This window comes from Bombyx mandarina, chromosome 25 (assembly GCF_030267445.1).
Source record: "Bombyx mandarina strain Sakado chromosome 25, ASM3026744v2".
NCBI lineage: Eukaryota > Metazoa > Arthropoda > Insecta > Lepidoptera > Bombycidae > Bombyx > Bombyx mandarina.
Window position 1 is genome coordinate 771,642 of NC_143231.1, and position 16,831 is coordinate 788,472.

A 16,831-nucleotide genomic window follows, 5' to 3' on the forward strand; every position below is an offset into this window, starting at 1 on the left:
CTTGCTAGTCGCGGCGGCGAACGTAAGTACCCGTGGCCTGCAAACGGTGCTGCGCGAATGGTCGCCTCGTCCACCGCTTCGTCGTTCGCACCGCCGATCCCCGTGGCCAGGCCGTAACTATTCCACGCGGACGGAGTCGCGGGCAAAAGCTAGTTGTTATTATAAAATAATGGCTTTTGTGACGTATACATTGCGAACCCGTAAATAAATCAAGTTCCTAACAGTCTTGTTGAGGGTGAGCTATCAGGATTGTGCGGATACCTTGGCGAGGCCGATGAAGATGAGTCGGAGCAGCGTGGTCTGCGGCAGCGGCGCCTCGCAGCACAGGCGGTGCAGCGCGCCCCGCTCGGGCTCCGGCGGCCAGTTGTCCGCCTTGCTGTACGCGTCCGCGCTCTCCACGAACATTATCTGCACAGACACGTCCATACCCCTACAGTTCCACTCCCCTACTCCTCCCCTCATGAGGTGATGCCACAAACGCCAACAGTAACCAAGAAAGGCTTACATTAAATCTAACGCGAACTACACTTGAGACCTTAGAACTTGTATCTCAAGATGGGTGGCGCATTTACGTTGTGAATGTCTATGGGCTCCAGTAACCACTTAACACCAAGTGGGCTGTGAGCTCGTGCACCTATCTAAGCAAAAAAAAAGAAGAACATATAACAGACTCTAATTAAGGCATATAGTCAACCTGCACGGGCCTGCCATTTTTTGTCAGCGTAGCCACGTTCCACAAGACCTTTGAACAGTAGAACTGAAACTTCCACTTCATGTCTCCAGGTGGAAGTCCCCATCCAAGCCGAGACGACCATGGGCCCGGCCACCACTTCACATATAAGTCGTGCAAACATGCACCCAATGAAGAGAAAACACCAAAGTTCTTACTAATCATTCCAGGCACATGCATCACGAATGAACAATTTATTTCTGTGACTAAAATCAATGTTTAAGAAGTCACAGAGTGCAAATACGAATTCACGTTTTCTCAAAAGTAATAAGGTTATTACATATTGAACTGTTAACAAATAAATAATTAATTACTATTGTTAATAATTATAATATTATAGTCACCGCAACATTACCGACAAAAACGGAAACGGAAACATGGTAAGGATTCATAGAGAAATTAATCAACTACGTTTTTTTTTAACATTGCTTAGATAGGTGGACGCGCTCACAGCCCACCTGGAATCAAATGGTTACTGGAGCCTATAGACATGTACAACGTAAATGCGCCACCCACCTTCAGATATAAGTTCTAAGGTCCCAATATAATTACAACGGCTGCTCCACCCTTCGAACCAAAACGCATTATTGCTTTACTGCAGAAATAGGCGGGATGGTGGTATCTATCCGTGCGAACTCACAAGAGGTCCTACCACCAGTTAAAATAGTAATATTCTCGTCGGTTTACGGTCACGTTGGACAGCGTGGAATACAGAGTGGAGGACAGTTCGGCGGCGTACCTTGTTGAGCGCGAGCTGGCAGTCGTGCCTGGAGGGTCGGTACACGGGCACGGCGGTGTCCTGCAGCCAGCCCAGCGCCGCCGCCTGGATCCCGCACAGCTGCTGGCGGTACTCCGGCTGGTGCTTGCTGTGGGAAGCCGTCACCAGGCAACAGCAGCAGAACAGGTCCGCCAGGGAGGCGAACGCTCGTTCCCTAACCTGTATAGTTTTATTTTTATTTCGATGATATTACAGGACACGTGTGTATATCATAATTCGTATTTTATAGAGTTTGCATTTCTCCCGCATCATCAGTTTGTAGCAAGTCTCTCTAGCCTCTTTGTCGTTAGTATGTACAAATAGCAATGTGCAGGATTATGCCGCTCCAAATTCAAAACGAGTTAATGGTTACTCTTATCCTACTAGGGTTAGGCCTGGAGAGGACAGTGGCGGACCTCGGCGGGCGGGTCGTGCGGGGGCGGCGCGGCGAGCGCGCGCGCCAGCGGCAGCAGGGCGTGCGAGTCGGCCCGCGCCGCGCGCACGCACTCGCGGGTGAGCGCACGCAGCGGCCGCAGGTAGTCCTCCGAGCGGACCAGCAGCTCCTGATGATACAAACAAGAATACATTAGAATAAAATCCAATGTTAATACTTTACTCTAAATTGTACAAAAAAAAACTGTTTGTTCCAAAGCCTCATGAATATTTCGAATCTGTTGAAAGTATTTGGTCCTAATAACTGATACGTTCGAGTTATCTACACACTTTTAGATAATTTCATGTTTCTTAAAACTAGTGAAACTCCCGTGTCAAGCACACAGGGTATGTATATTTCAACATTATTTTATCCCTAGTTACATGTATGGAAAGATTTCTTTTTCACGGAATGCGGATATCAAATCACTGTTTTTATACAGAACTAATAATAATTGGTTGAATTGCTATGCCTAAAGAGGGCACCGGTAACTCATTAAGGTTCCAAGAGTAAGGATGACATGTGTGCGTGCGTGTGCGTGCGTGCGTGCGCACCTGGAAGGTGTCGGCGAGCGCTGCGGGCGCCAGCTGCGGCTGCGCGTGCACGAGCGCGGCGAGCACGGCGAGGTTGTTGGGCGAGCGCACGTTGGAGAGCTCGTTGTAGACGGTGTGCGTCACCACGCTCCGGAGCAGCGCCGGGCTCTCGGACACCATCTCCCTGGTGACGTCACGCGATGTAATGTAGCGGGATGGATCAGGAAGTACTTAATTAGTGACTCTGCGTATATTGTAGTTTATTTCATATTTTGGAATTGAACAGCGACCAAATGAAATACGCAAAAAAAAAAAACGTAAAGGATTTCTTCGAGAAAGGGGCGCGGCACGATAAGATCCTGTGACTGCTTCGAATTACTTTTCCGATCCAAGTAACTGGTAACGGCCAATCTCAGTTGCCCTAAGCATGTCATGTCGGACCCTCCCGTTCCACTTTCGGTGCTATTCGGCATACCAAGCACCAGTCACAGTTCTCAAAGAGGAGTTCAAGGTGCAGCCTATACATACAGCCCACCTAGTTCACCTTACTGGATCTCTTCAACGTCGCGATTTTGATTCAAGGATAGAGCCTTAGAAAGAGCAAGCACTACTCTTGCTAGGACTAGTGTTCTCCCAGATTGTGCAAGTAAGCTCGCCTACCAACCTAGATTCAGCTAAAATAGCCCCTCGAGACTATGTGCAAAGAGGTAGAAAAAAAATAAGAAGTGACCGGACATGTCACAATCGTCAAACTATCAAACATATAACCAGTTAGTGGTACCTGGCGTTGGGGTTGGTTGTTGATGGGCTCCTCTAGTCAACTGGACGATAAAGAGACCCTCACCTGAGACAAGCCTGATAAGCCAATTGGAGTTGCTTCGTCTTCAGCCGCATCCGCACCAGCTGGGCCAGCACCTCGTGGTCTCTTGGCGCAGTCGGCTCGCAGTTGCAGCACACGTAGGCCAGTAGCTCCTGAGCCACCTTCCACAGTTTGCCGGAGTGCAGCCAAGCTTCGAGACGCGACGCTGCCACCATGCGGATCTGATAACAAGCATTTAAAATATGATTCCGAGCTCGACGCTAAGAGTTTACAGCGTGAGCAGTCGCAGGGGCGGGTCGCCGAATTCTGAATGGTACTTTAACGTTAACCGACAAACAACGACTTGGCTATTCCTTGTTAAGTCAGTGACATTATTAATCCCTATCTTATCTTCTGTCTCTTTCAATGAAGTTTGAAGCTGGACGTGACTGAAAGAGACTTTACGCGGAACTGATCTCCACATCTATGATAAGTGCGCAAGGCCTATGGTTGGATCAACTTTCGTCGCTTTTACGAATGAGGCTAAAGATAATCTCACACTCTTTCTCGAATTATTCAATGAAATCACAGCCTAATAATGATAACTTTTTTTTTCCTACCTATGCTGATAGCCTTGGGAGGCTATATAAGCTTCTCCTTGACGTGTAGGTGAGCTCACGGGGCTCAAACTGGGTGTGTTGCTAACACTGGCCCTAGTAAGAGCAGTGCTACGCAGAATCTACCACCGGATCGGAAACGTGACCACTGAGAGGATCGGGTGAGAAAATCAGTGGGCGAAATGATATCAGTGACGACTTTAATATAGAAGACGAGTGATTACCACTCTGTAGTACACGAGCGCCTGCGGGTACTCAAGGATTATTTATTGACAAGCACTCACTTCGGGAAAGCCACAAGTAGCAGAGAGCAGTTTGAGGAATCCCTTCCCTATTGCGTCAGGAGCGGCCGAGCGTCGCTGTATCTGATCCTTGATTGCTTCCATGACCAGGCCCTCGACTGCTTCATAACTACTTGAATACCTGATGCAAAACAACTTTTATTATCATAAAATAGGGGTAACAGGGTCTTTGTATTGTGCTATTTGTTAAAATTTTACCTATAATCCATATTCTAAATATGAAATTGGGTGTTTTTGTCGTTATTTTATTTATTGCTTTGACGAGTGGACGACCCCACGGCCCACCTAATGTTAAATGGTTACCAGAGCCCATACACATTTTATAACTACTACAGCAAGTCCTATTACCAGTATGTTTACGTGTTACTTTATTTTTTTTTCTATCCAAACCGTTGCTACGAACTGATATGTTTTTTTTTAAAGTGACAAACGCTTTCATTTATCCTTGACCATGGGTAACAGCTAGTGATTCATAATTCTTTATTATGAATGATCAATCACTACATATACATAGATATATTTTTAATGCTTACATGAGAAAGTTCAAATATTCCTCACCTTGGGAATACTGTGTACTCCAATTCAGTGTTGTCTACATCATCTTCGGTACTGCCCATCAAAGGTGAACCGGATCCTGAGGGTGACATTGTACCTGTTTGATATTTTATTATTCATTACTAAATAGACTCTTACAATATACTAGGTGTTAGGAGACCGTTTCCGAAAACGCAAATTTTGTACCTACAAATTTGTAAATTGGGGAGCGCGGTATCAGCGCCGCGCCTGGGTGTTCGTTGATCCGAGCATCAGCTGTTTTTGACTTTGTGTTTCATTTCTGGGTTTTTTTTATAGTAAAGCAATGTATTATTATTTTTGAAATTATGGTTTCATTTAGCTGTACTAACATGATGGAGCGTAAATAATGCTAATATAACTCTGTTTTAAAAATATGTTTTTTTTTTTTTAAATCAGGCTCGATTTTTTTTCGTTCCTGTCCTGTCCTAATGTACTCCTGTCTAAAAAGCTCGTGAAGGTTACTAATTTGGCTATTTACGTGCTACTGAGTTTTTTTATTGCCCTTGTAGACGAGCATACGACCCGGCCCACCTGATGGTGAGTGGTTAGAGTCGTCCATGACCTTTGGCAATGCCAGGACCAGAGCCAACGAGCCAGAGATGCCAAGAGCTGCTACCGTTCGTATCTTTAAAAACAGACTGCAATATAATATTATTACGATGCGAAAATTGAAGATTGTTATTCAATTTACCTAAAGTACTTTCAGTAGGTTTCAGACTGGCAGGCGGATGTTTTGTCCCGAAAGCAGTCAAAATGTTCTCAACGAGGCACTTGCACCAAGAGCACTCCACCCACCAACGTTCATTTAGGGCATCTTCTATATAAACCTTTGAAAGAATTGTAGATAATTAAAGTTTTTATATGTACGTCTATCTACTATCTGTATGCAGGGTCTCCTCGAGTACTTCGGACACGTGGCCCAACGAAATCCTGACAACTTGGAAAAACTAATAGTTGTAGGTAACGTGGAAGGAAAGAGAAGTCGAGGAAGATTGCCAAGCAGATGGACGTACATTGTCAAGGAGGCCACAAACACCAGCGTCCCGGGCGCCATTAAGCACGCCGAATACAGGCAACATTGGAGGAAGCTAGTGCAAAAACTAGACCAAGGTGGTCACGACCCTCAGCAATAAGGAAGCGACGAAGAAGAAGAAGAATTAATATGGAGAATTTTAAATAAAACTAACCTTTATAAATATATCTGGCCAATTCGTACTATCTCTGTGACCAGCATACAACATATTACAAGCCAGTACAAACACAAGAGGGTTGCCTTTGTTCTTGAATGCAGCTCCTTGCTCCCTTTTCAGCAGTGTACAGAGGCTCTGAGTAACAGTGTCATGAGCAAACATATTGGGTCTTATTTTTGTCAGGTATAGGAGACTCATTGCCAGTATTGGATCTGGTTTTGAACGCTGAGATTTCAAAAGACGTATGGAGCCTGTTAATAAACCCAGCTGAAAAAAATTGTTTTTTTTACTAGAAACCTTTATCTAAAATTTAAAAGAGTACAGTTTTTTTAGTATTGTAGGCACATGAGCATACAATCAATTTTAACCAAAACGTAAATGTTCACTGGTGCTCATGGACATGAGCACTTACTATTGGTGTTCTTAGAAATTTAGTATTTCTGTCCCCAGAGTGTCAAGTGTTCTTAAGTGAGAGGGCACAGTTCTGACTGTTAAAACTTTTGATACTCAAAATCCAAAGTACTCGTGTTTAATAGAGTATAGGGCATGTCTTAACATGAATGACTTGCATACACCAATAAAATGTGTTGAATATATATTCTTTAATAGTGAAAGAAGTATTTTAATACAAAACATTATTGTGTGAATTAAACTGCTTCTTCTATAGTCTTGGTGGATTTTTAGTATTATAATATTAATTAAGTTATGGTAAATATTTATTAACTAGGAAATAGTCTATTGTCCAATTATTTAGGTACTCTTAGCAAGACTTTCACTTTGTGAAACTCTTTTTATTCTATACCAAACTATGATCACTAAATATTCTTAGTTAAATAAGCTTTAACATTAAATGCAGTGGAATAAATGTGATCTAAATTACCAGTTTATCAGAATTGTGAGTGTCCAGAGCTTGTAGCACGTTAGGTACAAGGTCAACAGGGTCTACTTCCAAAGACGTTCCCCCAGTAGTCTCAGCAGGAGATCCAATCCTTGAACGCTTACTTGGAGGTTGACTACCATAACTTGATGCATCTCTTTTACGATCTGCTGCTGTATATTTAAAATATTATTTAATAGATACATAAATTAATGTCATTTATTATTAAAGTAGAACTAGTAAATTTATCTGCACTCATTTAATGTTCTAATTATTCGAGTTAATTATTCGAGTTCGAGTCTAATTATTCGAGTTCGAGTCTAATTATTCGAGTATTCTAATATATTTATAAGAATTTAATGTGCTTACAAAATATTGACACATTTCCTAGGATTTTTTATTTGTATCTTACTAAGAAACAATACTAGGAAAAAACATAGGTTTTCTTTACATAAATAAAATAAGTTATCTCTTTTTTAATTAAGGACCTTTGTGTATTCCTTTATGAATTCTTAAGTAAGACACACAGTCCATTGTTACAAATATATAGGTTTTAGAAAATCATCGATATCGATATCTCTATGAATATCTAAAAATATTTGTGCGGTAAAAATATTATCTAGTTTTTTTAGATTACTTCAAAGCCTTACTAAGTCATAGGAATATTAAACAAGCGAAGCCTGCTGACTTTTGATTCACTGGTTCTTCTCAAAATTGTTTTTTTAACCATCAGTAGAAATAATATATTTCAATGATATTTAAGTTCATCTAAAGTTTGTAAGCAACCTGGTAAAATCTAATAAAAGACAAAAATGCCATAAAAGTAATTTTGATTTTGATCTTAAATTGAAATAAAAATAACAAACTAAATCTGATCTATCTTATCTTAAATTAGATTGAACAAAAATAACAAAATAAGAATTTAACATACAATACGAATATTCATACTAAACTTTAGCCTCATCCAAGTGTCCACCTTTTTCTTTTATTGTCTACTTGTTTTCTACGCATTCCAATTATAAATTTCTTTAAATATTGTTTATTCAACTTTTTCCAAGCTTTTAGACAGTACTGTGTGTGTAAAATAAAAAAGGCTGTGTAGTGTGGCCTAGAATATCACCGTCAATATTTTTCGATGGGTGTTGAAAATATGAGAAAAGACATTCAATGAAGTTGTAAGTCAGTGGCCTAAAGGATAAGACGTCCTGTGTAATCGTGTTGAGTGATGCACCGGTGTTCAAATTCCAGGTGGGTACCAATTTTTCTAATGAAACATGTATTTGCGTAATTAATGGCCGTAGGACCTCTTGTGAGTCCACACGGGTTGGTACCACCACCCTGCTTATTTCTGCTGTGAAGCAGCAATGCGTTTCAGTTTGAAGGGCGAGGCAGCTGTTGTAACTATACTGAGACCTTAGAGCTCATATCTCAAGGTGAGTGGCGGCATTTACGTTGTGGATGTCTATGGGCTCTGGTAACAACTTAAAACCGGGTGGGCTGTGAGCTCGTCCACTCATCTATGCAATTTAAATGTAGGTCTTTACTTGTAGCACAGTGGGCACTTGGATCTAATGTCTCACTTGGCTAAGAATACATGAAAATTCTCACACTTAAGAGCTTGGGTGAATTAAGCACTTTCAAATAAGGAGTATGAAGTATTAACTGATTTCTGAAAAAAAAAAGGATATATTAACCACTAGTGGAAGGCTTATGAATATTCCTCTTTTCGGCATCTCTAGAAACCACGACGGTGGACTTAGTTCCCAATGCAAAGATATCTTGAGGGTGCTGTGGAGCCTTGCTCTTTGCTCCGCGCCCTGTAGACGGCATTTTACCACGATCCATTGCTTTCTTTAAATAAAATTAAAACAAACGGAGGAAATATAAGTTTTATACTATTTAACATAACTTTTAAGCAACATTTACTGAATTCTGCGCGTTTATTTCAAATCTAAACAAAACTAAACATAACACCGCTTCGTCCTGTCTACTGTCAGACAGACACATGCATGACACATGTATTATCATTATCTATGGACAGATACATAGAATAAGCACTTTGAGAGACGCATCAGTAATTACTTAAGGTAGGTAATAAAAAGCGAAGGTTTCGTACCATACAGCCTAAACTTTTACCTATTTTGCTATCTGAAAAATAGTACAATGAAATGACATAAAGTTAACATATTTGAAACTGTAATCTGAAATTGGAATGAAATTAAATGAAACGAGATAAGATGAAATAAGATTGTGAACTTTCACGGATGTTAAGCCATTTAAACCTGCAGAAACACAAAATTAACAAAATAAAATAATTCAGACTACTTTGCTCCTCGAGTTCACATCAAAAAGTCCATATAACGTCTATTTATTTAAATGTTCAGCAAATACATGCAAATAGTAAAATTACTTAGTGATGTGCTATTGACAATGTTCGATGACTTGGAATTTAAATTTTTTTACTAAAGGGTCTTTATATTTTGACCTGAGAAAATATTTTAGTAACATTACAAGATTTACGTATCCGTACAAAACATAGATAATACATAAATTAGTTAATGTTTTACTAGCGCTGACGTGCGGCAAAATACAAACAACACAAAGAAACAGGGGCGGTTTCCTAGGGGCACCTTTCAAAATGTTACTCGAGTCGCCCTTGAGTGATCGAGTGTAATTAATTGAGATAAAATTCAGTAGCAGTAGCAGTAGTCAGTTAGCAGTAAATAGGCAAAAAGTTCGTAATTGCAATGTCCCCCAATTTCATTGTACAAATTAGCACGGAACGCGGAATTTTTAATTTGTTTTCATTGGCGAGCTTACAGCACGAGCACGTTGGTGTGAACGCTGATTTAAAAGGTTGTTTTTGTGGAATTCACTAATGTGATGCCGATAATTGAAAAGATTACATTGTGTTTAGAGAGTTCAGAATTAAAAAGCAACAAAATATCAGGAATCTTCCTCCTCGCGTCGTTTTCCTCATTACTGAAGGTCGTGACTCCCACACTACATCAGTTTCTCCGGCACGATTTCTCTTTATCTGCTGCGATCTTTAGCTTCATATCAGGAATAAGATTCTTCTGTGGGTTGTTATGGTTGAGCTGCTTATTTTAACGATCATTAGATCCATCGACTATACACTACAGATTAGTACAATAGTTCATTCGCTTGTCACAGCTCTAACTGTCAACTTTTTTGACTTTGTCCACTCTTTGTTGCTTGTCAATTTCACTGTCAAAACTGAAAATTCTTGGAGAAATTCCCTGATCGATAGGAATTAGAAATGTAAGTTAATCTTTTAAGTTTTAAGGTATTATTATCTAAAAACAACAATTTATTTTAAATATGCTTATTTTAACTATCCTATAAACGATACAACTATTAACAGAGTACTTTTACGCAGTTATGTAACTTGTATTTGAGGTTAGATCGATCATTTTCAGATGCTCGTATCAAAACTGGTTGGTTTGAGGGCAGCGACCACTTCCATGATGGTCACTAGAAATTTAGCGGCAGCTCAGAAAGCTACCGATCCCATCCAACAGCTGTTTTTAGATAAAATCAGGGAATACAAACAGAAGAGCGCGTAAGTTGAAAACTAAAATTTTAAACCCTAATTGCGGTATTCATTTCGTCTTTGTTATTCAAAGGAGTAACAAACGACCCACTCGATAAAAAATGTGCTAAATAAATTATTTTCTAAACTTCTTATTTAACCTGACATTCAATAATATCCTTTCAAATAGAATTATAAGACTACCGAAAAAAAATTGGTAGGTACTAAGTAATTCGTTGAATATTAAGTGAGAGTCCTGAAGACTGCATGCAGTCGGTACCTGTAATTGTGTTAGCATTTAGTGTGAAATCAATGTATATGATACGTGTAATATTCTGTGCTGATGTATAACATGTTGGAACCCAATAAATAAAATAAAAACCAAATAAAATAAGACTATATCATTATAGTATTTTCTTTGGGTTTCGTCGTAAACACAATCACATAGTCAAAGTTGTAGTCGTAAACACAACAATATGTACTACCTTTATTGTTTACCCTTGCCTTTTTTACAGTTATAATATTATTTTAGATGAAAATATTTGCACAATAAAAAACATAAAACTAAATTGTAAAAGTAGTTCTAATTATATGAAAAATACTGTATTCTGAATATTTTGTACAATATGGTGACTAGTTTAGTCGTGTAGTTTTAAGATTACCAGTTTAATAATACATAAGTACAATAATAGGGAGTGTTGTCACTCAGAGTGATTTCTTCAATCACTCAATGAACAAAAAAAATGTGTGTCAAAAGAATAGGCAGCATATGTTAAGTACGAAATATATTTATAAAAATAACAATTGCTTATTTAAAGATATCAAATAGATTTGCAAAATGAACATTTATCTATATCTAGTTAAATTGATATTATATAATAAATAATAATAAATATATAATAAATTTATACATCTGGAAAAATTGGCTAAAATAAATATTATTAAATTAAAATATATACCTACATACAACTGAGTTCAACCACTCCTTAATGTCTCTTCTTGATTATTTTGTATATCCATTTACACCAACAATTAATTCAATTCCAGAGGTGGCAAAGTCCCAGATGCCAGCCCTGCTGTTGAGAAAGAGCTGAAAACTGAATTAGAAAAGCTTGAGAAGCAGTATGGAGGGGGTCCCGGAATTGACATGACAGCATTCCCATCTCTGAAATTTGAAGAACCTAAGCTGGACCCCATTGATGAACAGGCCGCCCCCAAGAAGTGAATGTAGTGTCTAAACTGAAGGACGTTTAAAGTTATAAGCGGTTACAATAAATTATTGTATTAGTTTTATTTTAGTTTTAATCTGTTATTTTCCAAAAATAATAATTATTATTATACTAGCTTTCCACCTGCACCATTGCTTCCTAGGACTACACTTTGTATCATGTGAGCGAGGATCTATGCTGAGCAGTGGCATGAAATTGTTATCTTCCTCTATGTGTCTATTCAATACCAGGACTCAAGCTTTGAACAAATTTCGTCAGAATAAGACTATTGGCTTTACAAACTACAAGATGGTCTGTTTTTCAGGTTTGATACCTTCTACATTGGTTTACATATATGAATACACTTATGAAACCAAACCTTAACTAAATATAAAAATTGATCCAGATCATTGTGACCGTTTTATTATAGATGCCAGTTATATGTATGGAGGGTTGATCTAATCGGTGACCTGGAGGTCTTTCCAGGTTCACCAAAATGGGATGAGAACCAGCTTATCTAGGAGAGCAGGGACTGTGCCAGTTATTTTCAAAATATACAGATAGATTAGACTACTTTTTCATCCAAATTTTCATACATAAGACTATCTGATCCAATGATCCATGTAATTTAGTTTTAAATACCATATCTCTCATTCTCCTACTTATTTACTCTGATGTTTATTTCTAATATTTTGTAACTAAATAATAAAGTAGAAAATGGCTATACGAAATAACAACTTGGTACATTGAGCATCATAGCGGATTATGGAATACGCTTGGAAAGGGTTTTTTAAGTCCGGTTGTTTTAATAATAGGTAAGAAACAACCCTTTTTTTTTTTTTTTTTTTTCCGGGCCGAGGGCCGAACCTCCTACGAGGTCCCCGCGCCTAGGGGGCGCGCGGGGTATGTGAGACTCTACGATCTGCAGGTGTTGAGAGCAGACCGCGGGCCCAAGGAATTTAGGGCCCACCCACTAAACGACTCCCCTGCACTCTTACACCCGGCGTCCGATCTCCGTCCGGGGTCAAAACCCGGTCAGAGTAGGGGGGTTCCCGCGGTCAACACTACAACCAGACACGCGGCGCCACCCCGAGGACGCCCGACCGACGGGTCGTCGAGGCGATAGTCGACGACCAACGACGTCAGTCTCCGCGGTACGGCGGCCCTTCAGGCCGCCCGGGCGATGCCGCTGGTGTTCCGGGATACCCCGCTGGGCCAGAACCAGCCTGCCGGGTCGGAACGCGATACACCGCCGACCGGGTTGCTCTTCCACAGTATGTTCGGCGACGACAGCGACGACGAGAATGCGGACCGCATCGCAGTCCGCAGCCGCCGACGCGTCGTCCCGTCCTCCTGGTGCCAGCGCGCTAGAGTGACGGTAGCGTGCGGCGCAGTCTCAGCCCCCTTAGGTCGCCCCGTGACCATCACCGGGAGGAGACTGCCTCCTCATAGGGGCCGGAGCTGGACAAACGCCCTCCTCCGACCCCCGGCTCGACGGCGGCGGCACGGCGCCGAGAGGGAGGAAGAGTTCTCCCTCTCCCGTTCCGCCGCCTCCTTCTGCGAGATGGTGGACTCGCAGAAGTCGAGCATCGCCTGCCAGGACTCATCGTTGCCGAGCATCGCAGCCACGACGGTCGGAAGCGACAAGTCCGGTCCTATTTTTGCAACGAGGACGCGGCGCTGCTCCGCGAAAGCGGGGCAGCACGCGAGCGTGTGCTCCGCCGTGTCCTCATTGCAGCCACTGCAATGGTGGCACTTCGGCGTCGGCTCCCTCCGGGCGACGAGGTGCAGGTAGCGACCGAAACAGCCGTGTCCCGTGAGCACCTGCGTCGCTCGGAAGGTGAGACGTCCGCGGTCGCGATTCACCCAGTCCGAGAGGACCGGGCGGATCGCCTCGACGGTCCGTCGCCCGTAGGCGGGGTCCGCCAGGCGGCGAGACCACGCCTCGAGCACGGCACGCCGAGATTGAAGCTTCCGCGCTCGAACTTCCGCCGCGCCGGGACGCGGCTCCCCCCTGGAGCGGAGATCACATCGCCACGCGTAATCCGCAGCAAGCGCCTCCGCTTCCAGGTCCCAGGGAGGCGTCCCGGCGAGCACGCACGCCGCCTCGAACGAGACGGTGCGGTACCCACGAACCGCCCTGACCGCAATCGCGCGCTGCGGACGTCGCAACGCTGCGACGTTGTCACGGGTCAGGGCGTGGCACCATACGGGCGCCCCGTACAGTGCCATTGACCGCACCACCCCCGTGTAGAGGCGGCGCACCACCATGTCGGGACCCCCGACGTTCGGCAACAGCCGACTCAGCGAGCCGGCGGCTGCCATCAGTCGGGGACCCAATCTTTCGAAGTGAGCACGGAAGCTCCAACGACCGTCCAGTACGAGGCCGAGGTACCGCAACCCGGTCGCCTCGATCTCGACGCGAACGCCTCCGATCACGAGGTGGGCCCCCTGAGGCGGCGCTCTCCGGGCCCCGTGGAACAACAGGGCCTGGGATTTATCGAACGCCACCTCCAGACCCAGCCTTCGGATCCTGCCGACGACGAAGGCCACCCCCGCGCAGGAAAGACGGGCAGACTCGCGCAAGTCCCTACCCCGGGCCACGACCAAGGTGTCGTCCGCGTAACAAACTACACTTAGACCCGGGAGAGGAGCGCTAAGGGCACCCCGCAGGACCCAGTCGTAGCCGATGTTCCACAAGAGAGGGCCAAGGACCGACCCCTGTGGGACACCGCGCTCGACGGGGAAGCGGAGCACCGCCCCACCGTGCTCGGTGCACATGACCGACCTGTCCTCGAGGTAGGACCCGACCAGCCGACGGAGATACGCAGGGACGCCGTGATACTCCAGCGCCCCTGCGATCACCGACCAGGGCAGGGTGTTGAACGCATTGGCGATGTCCAGGGACACCGCCAGTGCAACCCCGCCCCGGCCGACAGCCTCATCAGAGAGGGCGCGCACGCGCATCACCGCGTCGATGGTCGAGCGGCCCTCTCTGAATCCGAACTGCTCCGTTGACAGATCGGGACCCACCCCCGTCAAGTGCTGGACGATGCGGGCGGCCACCACTCGCTCGAGCAGTTTTCCCGCCTCGTCCAGCAACACGATTGGACGGTACCCCGCAGGTGAGTCTGCAGGGCGTCCCTCCTTCCTCAGCAAAACAAGTCTGCCCGTCTTCCACTGTTTCGGAAACCGTCCCGACTCGAGGCAGGCTTCAAAGAGCCGCACGAGCCGGTCCCCAAGGGCACCGAAGGCCAAATCCCAGACCCGACCATGAACACCGTCAGGGCCGGGGGCCGCGTCCTTCCTCCGCATCCTCGACACGGCCGCACGAATCTCCTCCTCCGAGATGCTCGGAGGGACCACCTCAGCAGGGGCATCACCGCTCACATCACCCCGTGGCGGCGCGCCCATGGAGGGGGGCTCGAAGTCCCTCTCCATCCGCGGGAACAGCCCGGAGACAATCTCCCGCAGCTGCTGAGGCTGGAGACGCTCTGTCACCGGGAGCGCCCACGGCCGCAATTTCTTGCGGACCGTTTGGTACGGGCGCCCCCAGGGATCCTGGTCGAGCGTCTCTAGGAGCGTCTTCATGCTCTGAGACTTGGCCTCGCCGATGACCCGCCGCAGTGCCTCCTGCTTCTGACGGCAGTCGGCATGCAGGCGGGCCGCTACCTCCGCGAAGTCCGCATCGCGAAGGCGGCGACGGCGGTGGCGGGCGCTTCGGCGGCGAGCCCGCACGCACTCCTCTCGGAGGAGCGCGATCTCGGGCGTCCACCAATACGCACCACCACGTGGAGCGCGACCGCTGATCCGGGGCATCGAAGCATCGCAGACGCGACGCATTGTACCCCGGAACCAGTCGGCCTCCGACTCCACGTCCACTAGACGCGCGGGCATCGGCGCCCACGCGGCCACTGTGGCCGCCTCCACCGCGAGCACCTTGTTCAGGCGCTTCAGTGCCCATCGTGGGAATGATCGGGGAGCGCTACGCGGGAGCTCCTCCTCGCCGCGGGCGTCTTCAGCCGGCGCGTTCAACGAGCTGGAAGCAGAGAGCTCGAATCGGACAAACCGATGGTCCGAGAGCGTCTCCGCCCCCTCGAGGACACGCCAGCCAAGGACACGGCGCGCGGCGGATGAGGACGCAAACGAGACGTCCACGTGTGATTCCCCATTCCACCGCACGCAGGTCGCGACCGAACCTCTGTTCAAAAGACAGAGGCCGGTCGCGAAGGCCCACTCCGACAGGAACTCGCCGCGTGAGTCCGTGCGAGGGGAACCCCACGCCGTACATTTGGCGTTGAGGTCCCCCGCCAGTATCAACGGGCGAGACTCGAAGCGATGGATCAACGCCTCGAGCCCACCCAGAAACTGCTCGAACTCGGCGAGACTCCTGTTCGGAGAGAAGTACACCCCGATCACGACGGTTTCGTCGACCCTAACTACGACGTACCCGGGTCCCTTGGCCACCATTCCAAGGGGGGGTAACGCCGCCGACTGTCGCATCACGATCGCCACAGAGCCATCGGCATCTCCGGCCCAGGAATCCTCGGTCGGGAGGTACAAAGTATGGCTCCGCGACGATCGCGATGTCGATGAACCACTCCGCCATGGTGTGGACGAGGAGATCCTGCGCCCTGGCGGAGTGGTTCACATTCGCTTGGAGGAAGCGATGGACGTGACCCATTATTGAGGTGTCACATCCATCGCTCCCTCGTCTTCCGTCCCGCCTTGCGGCTCGACGGCCGCGGCGGGAACTGACGGGCCGGCTGCTTCACGTGCAGCCGGCTCTCTCTCTGCCTTTTTCTTCTCTTTTTTCCCGCCACGCCGCCTCTTTGTGGAAGAGGGGGCGGAACAGCAGGCCGGGCCTCCAGCTCGATGATCGGCCCGCCGCTTCGCCGCGTCGCACAACACGCAGTGTGGCGTGGCGGCGCTGCAAGAGGCTGCCTTGTGCCCAGCCTGACCGCAACGGAAGCAAAGTCCGCTGCGATCCACAGCCGATGAGCACTTGGCGAGGCCGTGACCGGTGCCAAAACACCGGAGGCATCGCCATGGACGTGCCTCCTGCAACTGCACGTGGGCTATCACCCAGCCCACGCGCAGCCTCCCCGGCGAGTCGGCGGGCCGACCTTGTGGAGGCGTGGCCAAAAGAGTGGCCACCTGCACAGGGCAACGCGCCCACACAGTGAAAGATCCAGAGTAACAACTCCGAGGCTCCCCCACCTTCACTTGTGCGAGGGCGCAGTTGCCCTGCGACGC

The 16,831-nt window shown here is 46.2% G+C and overlaps 2 protein-coding genes across 3 annotated transcripts in view; one reads left to right on the plus strand and one right to left on the minus strand.

Moving 5' to 3' along the window:
- The window catches only part of IntS1 (integrator complex subunit 1), a 31,042-nt gene extending 22,218 nt beyond the window's left edge, over nucleotides 1–8,824 (minus strand). Inside the window, exons 1-11 of one of the 2 annotated variants that reach the window (XM_089738422.1) lie at nucleotides 8,509–8,824; nucleotides 6,818–6,984; nucleotides 5,935–6,204; nucleotides 5,439–5,574; nucleotides 4,730–4,823; nucleotides 4,154–4,292; nucleotides 3,298–3,494; nucleotides 2,475–2,637; nucleotides 1,904–2,050; nucleotides 1,470–1,667; nucleotides 262–408 (exon numbers count right to left, since the gene is read on the minus strand). In XM_089738422.1, the coding sequence (XP_089594548.1) occupies nucleotides 262–408; nucleotides 1,470–1,667; nucleotides 1,904–2,050; nucleotides 2,475–2,637; nucleotides 3,298–3,494; nucleotides 4,154–4,292; nucleotides 4,730–4,823; nucleotides 5,439–5,574; nucleotides 5,935–6,204; nucleotides 6,818–6,984; nucleotides 8,509–8,659 (1,809 nt within the window). In that variant the 5' untranslated portion in view covers nucleotides 8,660–8,824. Of the gene's footprint in view, nucleotides 1–261; nucleotides 409–1,469; nucleotides 1,668–1,903; nucleotides 2,051–2,474; nucleotides 2,638–3,297; nucleotides 3,495–4,153; nucleotides 4,293–4,729; nucleotides 4,824–5,438; nucleotides 5,575–5,934; nucleotides 6,205–6,817; nucleotides 6,988–8,508 lie in introns of both variants that reach the window. The other variant, XM_028181646.2, reaches the window with a different exon arrangement.
- Nucleotides 8,825–9,965: 1,141 nt separating this feature from the next.
- On the plus strand, nucleotides 9,966–11,658 carry ATPsynCF6 (ATP synthase, coupling factor 6). The gene is made up of 3 exons (XM_028181660.2): nucleotides 9,966–10,096; nucleotides 10,255–10,397; nucleotides 11,415–11,658. The coding sequence occupies exons 2-3, from the start codon at nucleotides 10,255–10,257 to the stop codon at nucleotides 11,590–11,592; spliced, it is 321 nt and encodes a 106-aa protein (XP_028037461.1). The 5' UTR covers nucleotides 9,966–10,096; the 3' UTR covers nucleotides 11,593–11,658.
- The last annotated feature ends 5,173 nt before the right edge of the window (nucleotides 11,659–16,831 follow it).

Excerpts from the sequence above, each read along its gene's own strand:
- ATPsynCF6 (XM_028181660.2), top strand. The coding sequence starts at position 10,255 with ATGCTCGTATCAAAACTGGTTGGTTTGAGGGCAGCGACCACTTCCATG. Across the intron at positions 10,398-11,414 it reads GAATACAAACAGAAGAGCGC|AGGTGGCAAAGTCCCAGATG; the intron begins GTAAGTTGAAAA and ends ATTCAATTCCAG.